General features: G+C 40.3%; 1 protein-coding gene across 3 annotated transcripts in view; it reads right to left on the bottom strand.

Moving 5' to 3' along the window:
* The window catches only part of LOC126336123 (protein gooseberry-neuro-like), a 364,226-nt gene that overhangs the window by 52,298 nt on the left and 297,692 nt on the right, over positions 1-14,236 (bottom strand). For 2 of the 3 annotated variants that reach the window (XM_049999612.1, XM_049999613.1), the window contains exons 5-6: positions 11,002-11,143; positions 784-982 (exon numbers count right to left, since the gene is read on the bottom strand). In XM_049999612.1, coding sequence (XP_049855569.1) covers positions 784-982; positions 11,002-11,143 — 341 coding nt within the window. Of the gene's footprint in view, positions 1-756; positions 983-11,001; positions 11,144-14,236 lie in introns of all 3 variants that reach the window. The other variant, XM_049999611.1, reaches the window with a different exon arrangement.

The raw sequence follows: 14,236 nt of genomic DNA on the forward strand, positions 1-14,236 counted from the left end.
TTGGTGATGATTTCAGCAGCTGTATCATTGTGTTCCACAGTTTTCATGGTTGCTTTGCAAGCTTGCATTACTGCCAAGGATTATGTGACCATTTTGGCTGATCAAATCAGTCTCATGGTACAACATTTGTTCCCAACTGTGATGTTTGCTTTCCAAGACAACTGGGGTCCTATTCACACAGCCTGCATCATCCAGGACTGGTTTTGTGAGCACAAGAATGAGTTGTTACATCTCCCCTGGCTGCCACAGTCACTACATATCAGTATTATTGAGCCTTTGTGACCTGCTTTGGAGAGAAGGGTGCATAATCCCTATCCACCTTCATCATCATTACCAGAACATGTTACTATTTTGCAGGTATAATGGTATAACATTCCCTTGAAAACTATACAGGACCTGTATTTATCCATTCCAAGATGACTGGAAGCTGTTTTGAATGCCAGTGGTTCTCCTACATTACATAAAAGGTATGGTAATGTGTTGTGTTTTTGGTGTATTTTTGTCTATCCTCAGTATGCCTATTCAGGTATCATCTGACTAATGCAATTGATGACATCATCAACTAAGTGAAATTGTTACCTGCAGGTTTAACTATTAATTGGCAATCCAAGATATTTGTCCAAAGAGGTTGAATCACAAGTGCTTTGCTACAGCCCACAATTAACCTTAAAATATCTTTCTTCTGGTAATCAAATACTAAAGCATTACGACTTAGTTCATATTACTGACTATATTAGGATATATTTGAGATCATACTTATGTTGTTCAGTTGAACTGACGTACCCATAGCTGTCAAGGCCAAAATGATGAGTCCACTGTTGTTCACCAGGCATCCTTGATCCCCACATGTCAGCTGCTACCTGCTGGTAATCGAACTGATCTGATGTTTGCTGTTGGCAGCTAGGCAGGAAGCTGGACTGGGTCTGGTAGGCTGCAGTTGGTCTCATCCAGCTAGAGCTCACACATCCAGCCATATGAGCTCCTGTCCAAAAATACAGAGGCATTAAGCCACATGTAACTCAATTAGAATAGAAATTGAATGCTACTTAATAATTATGTTCCACATTGGCAGTTTCATTCATCGGTATGAAAGAAAATTCGAGTTATGCTTTTGGAGAACTGTGCTGTTTATGTTCTAGCATATTCAGCATGAGATTTCACGCAATTCGCTGTCCATTTTCAGATTTATTTTCAGATTTATTACAATCAAATATAGCTTCAAAATGTAGAAACAGGAGATAGTCATGGATAACAGGTCCACACCACACTGTTACAGGATTATTAGAATACATACAGCACTTGGCAGATAGTCTAACTCTACGTATACAAACATAATCTGCAAATTAATGTGAAGTGCATGACAGAGGATATTTAGCAATGTCCCAAGTAAGTTTTGTTCACATTCGAATTGTGTGTGTAGTGTAGGAAGAATGACTGCTTAAATGCCTCTGTGCACATGGTAGCTAGTTTAATGTTGTCTTTGCAGTCCCTTTGAGAGTGATACATAGGGGCTGAAGAATATTTGTAATTCTTCATTTAGTATTGGTTCTTGAAACTTTGTAAGAAGGTTTCTTCTCGTTTCCATAACACTCTCTCATACATCAGACAAAGCTGTTACTATACGAGCCCCACTTTTGTATATATATTCAGTATTCCCTGTTAGTCCTTGTTGGAATAGTCCCACACACTGAGCGATATTCTAAGATGGAATGTGCAAGTGATTTTTCTCTTTTAGAGATTTAATTTTTCAATTATGCTGTCAATGATCTAAAGTCTGACACCAGTCTTAGCTATACCTAGATCACCTGAACAGAATGCTGTGCCCAGTGCCCGAAAGAAAGCACAGGTCACACCCATCTACAAGAAAGATAGCAGATCCACAAAATTTGTGCCCAATCTCACTGGCACCTGTCTGTTGTAGAATCCTTGAACATATTCTGGACTGAAACAAAGTGAATTATCTCAAACAGAATGGAAAAAAAACATCAATCCTGTAAAACCCAAACTGCACTTATCTCACATGACACCCCGAAAGCCATGTGATTATTCAATTTCATATCCCAACCTATTGTTACAACCAGATATTTGTACGAGTTAACTTATTCCAGTAGTGACTCACTGATGTTTTAGACAGAGGATATTACTTTTATGTATTTTATGAAGTACATTATTTCACATGCCTGTATATTTAATGCAATTAGCCAACCTCTGCACCACTTTGGAATCTTTTCAAAGATACTTGTGCAACTTGTTTCATAGAGTAATTCATTGCAGGTGACTGCTCATGAGCAGAAAGTCTGGGGTTATTATTATAATTGTCTACCAGAAAATAAATATACAAAAGAGCAATAAGTCTCCCAACAGATTTCTCTGGAGTATGCTTGAAGTTGTGTATAATTCTGTCAGTGGCTCTGATCTGATCCATGGCTTTCAGAGTGTCTTGTGAGAAAAGTGCAGTTTGGGTTTCACAGGACTGATGTTTTTGGTCCATCTGTTTGAGATAATTTACACTGTTTCAGTTCAGAATATGGTCAAGAATTCCACAACAGATAGGTGCCAATGAAATTGGGCACAAGTTTTGTGGATGTGCTATCTTTCTTGTAGATAAGTGTGGCCTGTGTTTTCTTTCACTCACTGGGCACAGCTTTCTGTTCAAGTGATCTAGTGTATATTGTAGTTAAAATGGAAGCTACTCAGCTGAAAATACCATATAGAATCTGACAAGGATCCCACTAAGCCCTAGGACCTTGTCGAATTTGAGAGAATTTAGACATCTCTCAATGCCACTGGCACTAATATTATACCACACCTTTGCAGTGGTGTGAGGTGTAAACCTCTGTATCTTCATTAATAAAAAAGTTAAAAACTGAGTTCAGCATTTCTTCTTTTCAATTTCTTTATCATCTATGAGTGTCTGATAATATTTTTGGTGCCACTGACAGCCTTTACATATAACCAGACCTTTCTTTTGAATTTTATTTTGAGGGATACTTTGACAAGATTTTTCTAAGGCATCACTGAAGGATTCATGCATTGTCCTCTTGACAGTTAAACATATTTATAAATTCACTGAGCCTGTGGAGAAAGAAAAGCATAGTGTGCAAAAACTGGTGAGCATAGTGAACTCAAAAATCAGTAAAGTTTTAGCTTACTTTTTATATTGAAATATAAATTGTTTAAATGGTCAAAAACGCTTCAAATCTCTAAGGAATGAGAGTGACTTTGAGTAGGCAGTTTTAGAGATACAAAATTATACAATATTCAAATCAGTAATGCTTCTGATGATTTTTGTACAATTTTGATGTGAATGTACATAGCTGTGACATTCTTACTAACAGGATGATGATCAAGTAAATGAAAAAATATCATCAGTGTTCTGCACAAGAGGTTAGTACACTATGACAGCAGCTGAGATGTAGATAAAGTCTCATGTTGTCATCAAACACAGAGTACAATTTTCTCACTATTTTTACTCGTGTTTGAAGCTTTTGAGAAATGATGTGTCATATTAATAGAGATGGGCAGAGAAAGCTTGAATGTCTCATGTAGTCATTTGCTATAGGTAGTAGCATGCCCACTAATATTTTTGCTTTTGTGTGAAAAGGAAGGAGATGTCTTTTGATCACTGAACAGATTCTGGGAATAAGTGAACTTTTGTGCTGCATTTCTATGTTGTTTACTTCTTATTAAAAGTTTTACGTTGTTTACTTCTTATTAAAGGTTTTACAACACTATGGTGAATTTTATATACTATGTGTAATTTGTAGATTAAACAAATAATATTTACTATAAGGGAAAGAAAGTTCAAAATATAGCTAAGCTTACAAAACAGTAACTGACAAAGGTATAATAAAAAAATAACAGGTAATATACATTCTAGTTTTCAGGGCAAACAGCTACTTTTTGCCAAAAGACAGGAACTGAAACTACTTGGGTTTAAGAGGAAAAGCTCTTGAGAATGATTCACCAAGGTAGAGAAAGTGGGAAAAGAAGCTGAGCTTCACCACTCATTGCAGAAGGGACAATCAGGAACAGCCAGTCACTCTGTCATCCTCAATAAATGGCATCATTTGGATGTAGTATGGAGGGTATGGGTCAAACACATTCTCCCAGCCATTGTCAATTTTTCGGATCTTGGAGCCACTACTACTCATTCAAGCAGCCGCGCAACTGATATCACAACACTGAGCGAATCTTGCTCCAGTCCTCCCACCAACGAAAGATTCCTGGTAGTTCAGAAACTGAACCCAGGTCCTCCCCACATCAATCTTACATACTGACCACTCAGTTGTAGAGATGGTTGAGAAGAGGACAGGAGCAAAGGATAAACGAATGAAATGATAGCAACAGATGAGATGTAAAAGCTGTAAAGTTATACTGGCAGAGAAATAAAAAATAACAGGAGGGAATACTGAACATTGAAGCACATAGGAAAAATATATGAGGAGCAGCAGAGAGAAAGGAAAGTAAAAGCAAATGAAGGAATAAAAAAGAAACAGTAAAGCAAAGAAAATATAAGGGAGATACAAAAACAGAAAAATTAACAGTAATGGGAGTTATATTCAAATGGGTGATTGAAGCCATCTGTACATGAAAGTCTTCTTGGGCTTCCACCCACGAGCTTTCAGCCAAGTGGTAACTGACCTTCATGTGGTTGCTGGCCTTATCCTTAAATAACTGTGGTACTGACTGTGACATGAACAGTGTTCAGTTCATCACTGCGTAAGCCAAAGTTTACATCTAATTCTGATTTACTTGCTTTAACTTTGATTCAGCTGGGTTCCACACTGTACTCAGCTGCAAACCACTACCTATGTCGAGAGTGTAATTAGATATTTTGATCTCTATAGCTTTTTTTATTAGGCTATCTCAGAAACAGTCTTCATGGTGACAGAGATGTTGTTTATCCAGTTTTATGTTCATTTTCCAAAGCATGTTCAGTTACCATCAATTTTGTAGACAATGTAATAGCAGGCTCCTCTCATGTTCAGTCCAAGACTGTTCTACCATGTGTATGGTCTAATCAACTGATAAGAGCTGAGAAGCATTTAACCATAAGCCAATGGATGTATTAACACTTGATATGGCTGGAAACTCTAAATATTTTATTAAATTATGTCACTATAAGACTAGTTGGTCATCCATCTGTACATGTTCCACAATCAATTCCCACATTCAGGTTTTCAAATTCGATAAGTTGTTACAATGATATCATTGAGTGCCCTGCCACAATAGCTTCCATCTCTTGTTCACCTCAAGATCATGAATGGTTTTCCAATTTGATGTCCATATCTCAGAAAAATAAAACTCTGGCTGCAGAAGTTATTGTACTGGAAAAATGCTACAAGTCAATTAGCAGACTTAAAAAAATAAATTAAAAAAACTCTCATGAGTTCCATCATAGAATACTGTTTAAGTGTGTAGGACCCGTACCATATTGGACTAACACCGAAAATATACATTGAAGGACAGCATGGATTGTAACAGTATCATTTGACCCACAGAAGTGCATTATGGAAATACCAAAAGACCTGAGCTAGCAGATGCATGAAGAGAGAAGCCAATTACCCCATGAAAGCCTACTTATCTAGAAAAATACTACAGCCCCTACTTATCACTCCTGTAGGGACTGCAAAGACAATATTAGACTACTTACAGGCATATGCAGGCCTTGAAGCAGTCATTTTATTCCATGCTCTATACACAAATAAAAAGTAGAGAAGCTCTAATATGTGTTATGATGGGAAGTTGGTTGGTTGGTTGATTTAAAAGGGGGAGGAAGGGACTAAACTGTGAGGTCATTGGTCCCTGATGGGAAGTAACCTCCTGCATGTACTTCAAAGTGGTTTGCAGAGTACGAATGGAGACGTATATGTTTATGTAGAAATATGATTCAGTAACCATGTAAACAAATTCTGTTCCATGGTACTACAGTTGCTGAGAGTCTTATGGGACATTAAAAGAACAGTAATGACTAAATAAGCTTACATACATGAAAGTAGGTTTTTAAAAGACAAATATAACATAGAAGTAAGGAACGTATGACAAGTTTGGTATAACTCAAGGTGAGGTATGAAAAGTCAACATTTGGGAAACAGAAAGAACAAAATTTGTTTGAAGCAGAAGGTACCTGGATATGGAGATGAGTCACAATAATATTCTGGAATAAAAAAAGAAAAATCCAGTAACATACGGTAAAAAAAATTAAAAGAAAGAAAAGAGAATCAACACCCAATTCTGCATAACGAATTTATACAGGCATCACTGAAGTAAGTATCTTTGGGGATAAAATCAACAAACAGATGTAGAACACCTGTATCACAAATGGAATCAGTGGATGATCTGCAAGAATTAAAACAGAATGGTACATAAAGTGAGAGGTGAAAGGATGAACATCATCAAGATGTTAGTTTTAGTGAGTGAGGACAACGTTTATGAATGGAATCTTCATGGACAGTAGGTAGAATGTTGACGTGCTATTAATTTTAAAAGAATTTAATTGATTTTCAGTTACGTTTCTTGAGTGAATAAGGTTTGTGTTGCGTGGCTGCATAAAATGCTTCCTGTGAGCTAGGGATAGCGACTTCTACTAACAACCAAAACGTTCTGTTTCCTGGTTTTTTACCCAGCCTCTGCTTAAATTTTGAGTACAAATCTTTTCCAACAGCAGCTGAAGTTTCTGACTAAAGAAGTCACCTTTGCTTTGGCAAGGGTCTTGTCAAAGAGGGCAGAGGAGTGGGTAGAGGTTCAGGGCACTTTCTTGTTCTTAGTGTGGGCAACTGCCCCAAAAAGGTGGAAGAATCAGCAGTGACCAATAGCATGAGCTAGCAAAAGACAATAGAAAGAAAACTTTGATGACAATCTCTCTATTGGTGAAAGATTCTGGGTTGGTCCCCAGTTTGGTTCTCTGGTAGTGGACTGGTAAGGGGAGGTGACCATGAGAAAAAGCTGGAATTACCAATGATGGGATTACATTCTCTGTGTTGCAGCATAGAATGTCAGAAGCCTGACCATACTAGAAGAGCTACAAACTCTGAAAAGAGAAATGGAAAGGCCTAATCTAGATACAGTGGGGGTTACTGAAGTGAAATGGAAAGAAGATGAGGATTTCTAGTCAGGCGAATAAAGGGTAAAATCAACAGCAGCAGAAAATGGTATAACGGGAGTGTGATTGATTAAGAATGCGAAAGTATGTCAGAGAATGAGCAACTGTGAACAATTCAGTGATTGGGTTCTTCTCATCACATTCGTCAGTAAATCAAGGCCGACAATGTTAGTTCAAGTATAAATGCCAATGTTGCAAGCAGAAGATGAATTGATAGAGAAAGTATGTGATGATTCTGAACGAGTAATTCAGTATGTGAAAGGAGATGAGAATCTAATAATCGTTGGAGACTGGAATGTGGTTGTGAGAGAAGAAATAGAAGAAAGAGTTACATAAGAATATGGACTTGGTGGTAGGAATGAAAGAGGGGAAAGACTAATTCAGTTCTGCAATAAATTTCAGCTGGTAATAGCGAATACTCTATCCAAGAATCATAAGAGGAGGAGGTATACACAGAAAGACCCATAGACATGGGCAGGTTCCAGCTGGGTTACATCATGGTCAGACAGGATTCCGAAATCTGATGTTGGATTTTAAGGTGTACCCAGGTGCAGATATAGACTCATATCACACTTTAATTGTGAAGAAGAGTAGACTACAGTCTAAGAGAATCTCCTGGAAGAACCAGTGCGGAAGGAAGTGGATTACTGAAGTACTGAGGAATGATGAGAAGCATTTGAAGTTCACTGAGGACGTGGGTACAGTTATAAGGGATACCAGGTAGGAAGTTCCGATGAAGAGGGGTGGATATCTCTAAAAAGGGAAGTCTAATAATCGTTGTAAGCTGAATGAGCGCTACGATATCGGAAATTGCACAAGAAATAGGGCTTCCAAACTCAACACTGTCTCCAATGGATCTTCAGTACTGCAGAGACGTTTCCTCGCGCACAAATCGCCGCACCAGACGGCCATAAGTGTTTGACAAACGGACGCCATGTTGCGTCCGCAGAACCAGGAACCGATTTGCATGTGGTGTGTCAAGAACCCATTTCTGCTAGGACTGCAGGGAGAGAAATGCAACGCTTAGGCTTCAGCAGCCAGTAACTGTCTCGTGCCAAAAAGCCTTTTCATGACCTTCACACATTCAGTTTTGTAGGCAATTCTTTGCAAGATGTTCAGGCCGTTTTTGTACATGTTTATGACAACAATTGTCATGGACCTGAATCAGTTGACTTGTTTATCACTACCAGGCCCGACATGGAGCACACCATATGTGATGTAAGAGAGTGACTGGAGAGGATAAATATTACTCCTGCAAGATTTCTCAGATCATTGCAGGAAGTGACACCCAAATGATTATTCAAGTAATCGTGTGGGATGTAAGAGACATGCTGTCGAATTTTCGGAAGAATGTCCACAAAATCAGAAAGATATCAAAGGCGTATAAATGTGAAAACTATCGCATATCAAGTGTAACAACTCGAACACTGAAGTTATTTTCAAGAATAATATACAGATGAATGGAAAAGAAAATTAAAGATCTGTTAGATGACGATCAGTCTGGCTTCAGGAACGATGAAGGTACCAGAGAGACAGCATTGAAGTTATACTTCGTAATACAGACAAGAGTTAAGGACAAACAAGACACTGACGTATAAAGAGCGTCCGACGACGTAAAATGTTGCAGGATATTTGGAATTATTAGAAAAACAGGTGTAGAACGTAGGGAAAGGCGGGAAACATATGATCCGTACAGGAACCAAGAGGAAACAATAAGAATGGTAGACGCAGAGAAAAGTGCTCGGAGCATAAAGAGCGTACAGCAAGGATTTTTCTCCGTTGTGTCAAACGTATGGATTGAACTTGTATTTCGAAGGAGCACTGACATAAATAATAGAAAGTTTCAGGAGTGGGCATTACTTCAGGGTGAAGTGATATCTATGATAAGATTCACTGATGGCGTTACGGTGCTTTCCTTAGTGAATGTAAGGATGGATTATTGAACCTGTTAAACAGAATGAATAATATAATGAGTTGAGAATCTGGAGCAAGAGTAAACCAAAGAAAGGCGAAAGTAACGAGGAGTAGCACAAATGAGATTAGCGATAAGCTTTATATCAAAATTTGGGGATCGTGTAGTAGACCAAGTGCATGAATTATTCTACGTGTAAGCAAAATGACGCGTTATAGGCGAAGTAAGGAAAAAATAAAAAGCAGAGTAGATCAGGTAAACAGGACATACCGTTGTCAAATATACAATGAGGTGACAAAATTCATGGGATACCTCCTCAAATCGTGTTGAACCGTCTTTCGCCCAGCGTAGTGCAGTAACTCGATGTCACATGGACTCTAAAAGTCGCTGGAAGTCCCCTGCAGAAATATGGAGCTATGCTGCTTCTGTAGTCATCCATCATTGCGAAAGTGTTGCCAGTGGAAGATTTTGTGCATGAACTGATCTCTCGACTACGTCCCATAAATGTTCGATGGGATTCATGTCGGGCGATCTGGTTGGCCAAATCATTCTCTCGAATTGTCGAGAATGATCTTCAAACAAATCGTGAACAGTTGCGACCTGGTGCCACGGCGCATTGTCATCCATAAAAATTCCATCGCTGTTTCGTAACATGAAGTCCATGAATGGCTGCAATGTTTTCCAAGTAGCCGAACATAATCATGTTCAATCAATGATCGGTTCAGTTGGACCAGAGGGCCCAGTCCATTCCATGTAAACACAGCCCTCATCAATATAGAGCCAACACCAGCAAGCACAGTGTCTTGTTGACAACTTGAGTCAACGGCTTCGTGGGATCCGCGCCACACTTGAACTCTTCCATCCGCTCTTACTAACTCATTTGACCAGGGCACGGTTTTCCAATCGTCTTGTGTCACGAGCCCAGGAGAGGCAATGTCATGCCATTAGCAAAGGAACTCTCGTCGGTCGTCTGCTGCCACAGCCCATTAACGCCAAATTTTGTCGCGCTGTCCTAACGGATGCGTTCGTCGTACATCCCACGCTGATTTCTGTAGTTGTTTTATGCAGTGTTGCTTGTCTTTTAGCACTGACAATTGTACGTAACGCCGCTGCTCTCGGTCGTTAAGTGAAGGCAGTCGGCAACTGCGTTGTCTGTGGTAAGAGGTGATGTCTAAAATTTGGTGTTCTCGACACACGCTTAACACTGTGTATCGCGGAATACTGAGTTCCCTAACGATTTACGAAATGGAATATCCCATGGGTCTAGCTCCAGCTACCATTCCGCGTTTAAAGACTGTTAATTTCCGTCGTGCGGCCATAATCTTTCCGGAAACGTTTTCATATGAATCACCAGTACACAAATGACAGGTCCGCCAATGCACTGCCTTTTCATACCTTGTGTATGTGATACTACCCCCATCTGCATGTGTGCATATCGCTAAGCCATGATTTTGGTCACCTAGATCTTAATTTCAGGAAGAAACATCAAAGAACGTACGTCTGAGGCAAAGCATTGTTTGAATGTAAATCACCCTGTGGGAAAATGGGAAAAGATGAGAATTCAAGCGTTTGAGATATGATTTTATAGGAGGATGCTGAAAATTAAGTGGGCTGGTATGATAAGAAATAAGTAGGACTTCAGCAGAAACGGCGAGGAAAGCAATGTGTGGAAAACACCATGGTACGCTATGATGGGACATGTGTTCCGATTTCATGGAACATCTCCCATGCTACAAGACGGAGGCATAGAGAGCAAAAACTGTAAGGGAAGCTAGAAATTTTAATATGTCTAACAAATAATTCAGCACTTTGGTTCTAGGTGCTACAGTGAGATCGAGGTGTTGGCATAGGAAAGGAACTGTGGTGGGATGCATCAAACTAGTCTCGAGATTGTTACAAATTTAATTTGGACTTCTAATGGAAACGTTCGCACTGATGTCATAGGCAATAATTAATGGTGTATCGCATGGATACTGGCTCTTACCCTGTGACGCCTGCATGCTTGCAGCTGTAGCCGCTACATCGGAGACGCTGTGACCGCCAGCCAACTGCAGAGCTCCGAACGCCATCTGCTGGGAAGCGCCGCAATGCTTGCGCCAGCGAGCTCGTCTGTTGCTAAACCACACCTGCAAGCATGGAAGGAGCCAAACTATTATGAACTACAGTTCACTTTACTGTAGTAATTGTTAGTAGCTAGGTACAGCTAACGAAGTTTATTACAAAGTGTATTCCCACATTTAGGCAAATTATGGTTTTCTCTATTGTAGTTTCGAAGAGTGCCCAGGGGTATGACATAAGTTTCCAAATTGACAGTATCAAGGTGTCCCATTTTTAAAGTGATCGTTTTATAAACATACTGCAAATCATGGTACGAAGTATGTCTGCACAAACCATGAGATAACTGCGTTAGGACAAGTATAGAGGCACATTTAAATTAATGTCTCGTCGGTAAAGAGTTAAAGCAAGATGAAGAGATGAGGAAATAAGCTGCTGCTTCGATAAAGGACCTATATTTGAATCCGTCTGAAAGGACTTATGGAAACTATGAAAACGTTAAATATAGACGTGTGGGTTTTTTCTCTTCTTGAAACACAGGATAATAAAACTGAAAAGCTTTTACAGTGCCCAAATTAGCATTGTAGTGTCTAAACTCTTGAACGTTATCTAGATAAGTAACTTATAGTGGCTTCGAAAGACACAATCCAGAAACAGCCCAAAACAGACTCTCGCTGTCCCATTTGCTTTGTGAAAAATCTCATTCTTGATGCAGAGATACAGTGTTTAAGGATATATGACCAAGGTTTCAAAGACGTTCTATTGTAAGATAATGGTCTTCCGGCAGTTTATCTTAATACGTTATATCTCCTGAGATACTATCAGATTTATCAATGACCTGTGAGATGTGAGGCGAACGCAAGAAAGGGAACGATCAGTCGGAACCATGGAATTCTGAAGAGGTCTGCGGAAGTAGTCTGACAGCAGAACACCAAGCAATGCTGTATTACACCAGAATGACGATGTTCTGTACACTCAGATAGTGTTGTCACAGTTTCTTCCTAAATAATGCCATACCCAAACTTCACTGACATCTACACTTATTTTTGAAACAGTATAACAGAAGAATTAAAATATTAGTTTCAATTGTTAGTTCCCGATGGTATAACACTCTACTTCACGTCTAGCAACAGAAAAGTCATACTAGTAACTCAAGTTAGGAAAAAATTACCTATAAACATGGCGTTATTGTTAATTTAATTATCTGTGGAGCAGAGTTATTATACGTGAAAAATAAGGCAGCTACTTAGAGGTTGACAAGAACCACGAGTTTCTCTTCTCAACCTTATAGAATGGATGAGCCTGAGAACCATAGACATTAGGAGGACCAGAGGATGTGTACATTGACGGATAACGATCGTTTTCAGTTCCTTGCTACACCTTTCGCCGAGTTTTTCCTGTAGCTTCAATAATATTCAGCTGAGAGAATTTCGTGAAACAGATGAGCATTCGTCTATATAAACTGTCACGGCGGTGAAATGCAGTGTCGTGTGGCGAGGGCCTGATTGCGGACAGACCTGATCGCCTTGTGCAAGTCCTTTGAGGAGACGCCACTTCGGCGACATGCGCGTCGTTGAGGATAAAATGAGAATGGTGAATACGACACAAACACTCAGTCCCTGAACGGAGAATATCTCCAACCCACCCGGAATCGAACCCGAGACCCCCGGCGTAACAAGCCGGCGCGCTGTCCACTCAGCTACGGTGGCGAACCTGCCACACCGCCACTCACAGACTGACCTTCATTTTGTATCAGCCTCATTTTGATAAGAGAGTTCAAATCGATACTGATTCATCTTTTCTGAAACAATCATTTAAAATACTACACTGTTCCACACTATTTGGCACATGGCGAAGGTAGAATTCCAGATGTACACTACTGACGTGAAGTATCGCAGTTTTCAGCGGAGTGGCACTCTTGAGCTACCTCTACATTTCTACGATTGTCATACTCGTCATTTTCTGGCGAAGTGTAGAGATATTGTCGAAGTCTCTTTATTTATTCGAGAGGATCCTTCAATCAACACCGAGCGAGGTAGCGCATTTGGGTGGATGACGACTCAGTCCTCGTCCAGCCATCCAGATGTAGGTTTTCGCGATTTCCCTAACTCGCTCCAGGCATAACCTAGAATGGTTCCATTGAAAAGAGCAAGGTCGATTCGTTTCTCCTACCTTCCGTAATCCAAGCATGTACCCCGTCTCTAATGAGCACCATGTCGACGAGACGTTAAACGCATGACTCTCTCCCTCCTCTATCTCCTCTGCCCCTGGTTCCACCACCCTACCTCTGCGACCTATTTCCTTACTGCTATCGGCTGCACAAGACCCGAATAGGTGGAGAAGTCCGCCCTCCCCCCCCCCCCCTCCCCCCCACCTCTCAGTCGAGTAAAGCACAGAAACTTCCCCAGTGTATCGACACTTCGCCAGAAGAAAATGAATATGACACTAGGCAAAACTTCGCAGTATCTCAATACTGCCACCTGGCTGGAAAACCGAAAGCATATCATCATTTTGGGCATGGCTTTGCAAATTATACACTACTGGCCATTAAAATTGCCAGACCAAAAAAAAAATGCACATGATAAACGGGTATTCATTGGACAAATATATTATACTAGAACTGACATGTGATTACATTTTCACGCAATGTGGGTGCATAGATCCTGAGAAATCAGTACCCAGAACAACCACCTCTGGCCTTAATAGCGGCCTTGGTACGCCTGGGCATTGAGTCAAACGGAGCTTGGATTGCGTGTACAGGTACAGCTGCCCATGCAGCTTCAACACGATACCACAGTTCATCAAGAGTAGTGACTGGCACATTGTGATGAGCCAAAAGCTCGGCCACCATTGACCAGACGTTTTCAATTGGTGAGAGATCTGGAGAATTTGCTGGCCAGGGCAGCAGTCGAACATTTTCTGTATCCATAAAGGCCCATACAGCACCTGCAACATGCGTTCGAGCATTATCCTGCTGAAATGTAGGGTTTCGCAGGGATCGAATGAATGGTAGAGCCACGGGTCGTAACTCATCTGAAATGTAACGTCCACTGTTCAAAGTGCCGTCAATGCGAACAAGAGGTGACCGAGACGTGTAACCAGTGGCACCCCATACCACCACGCCGGGTGATACACCAGTATGGAAATGACGAATACACACTTCC

The sequence above is a fragment of the Schistocerca gregaria genome, chromosome 2, assembly GCF_023897955.1.
Source record: "Schistocerca gregaria isolate iqSchGreg1 chromosome 2, iqSchGreg1.2, whole genome shotgun sequence".
Classification (NCBI taxonomy): Eukaryota; Metazoa; Arthropoda; class Insecta; order Orthoptera; family Acrididae; genus Schistocerca; species Schistocerca gregaria.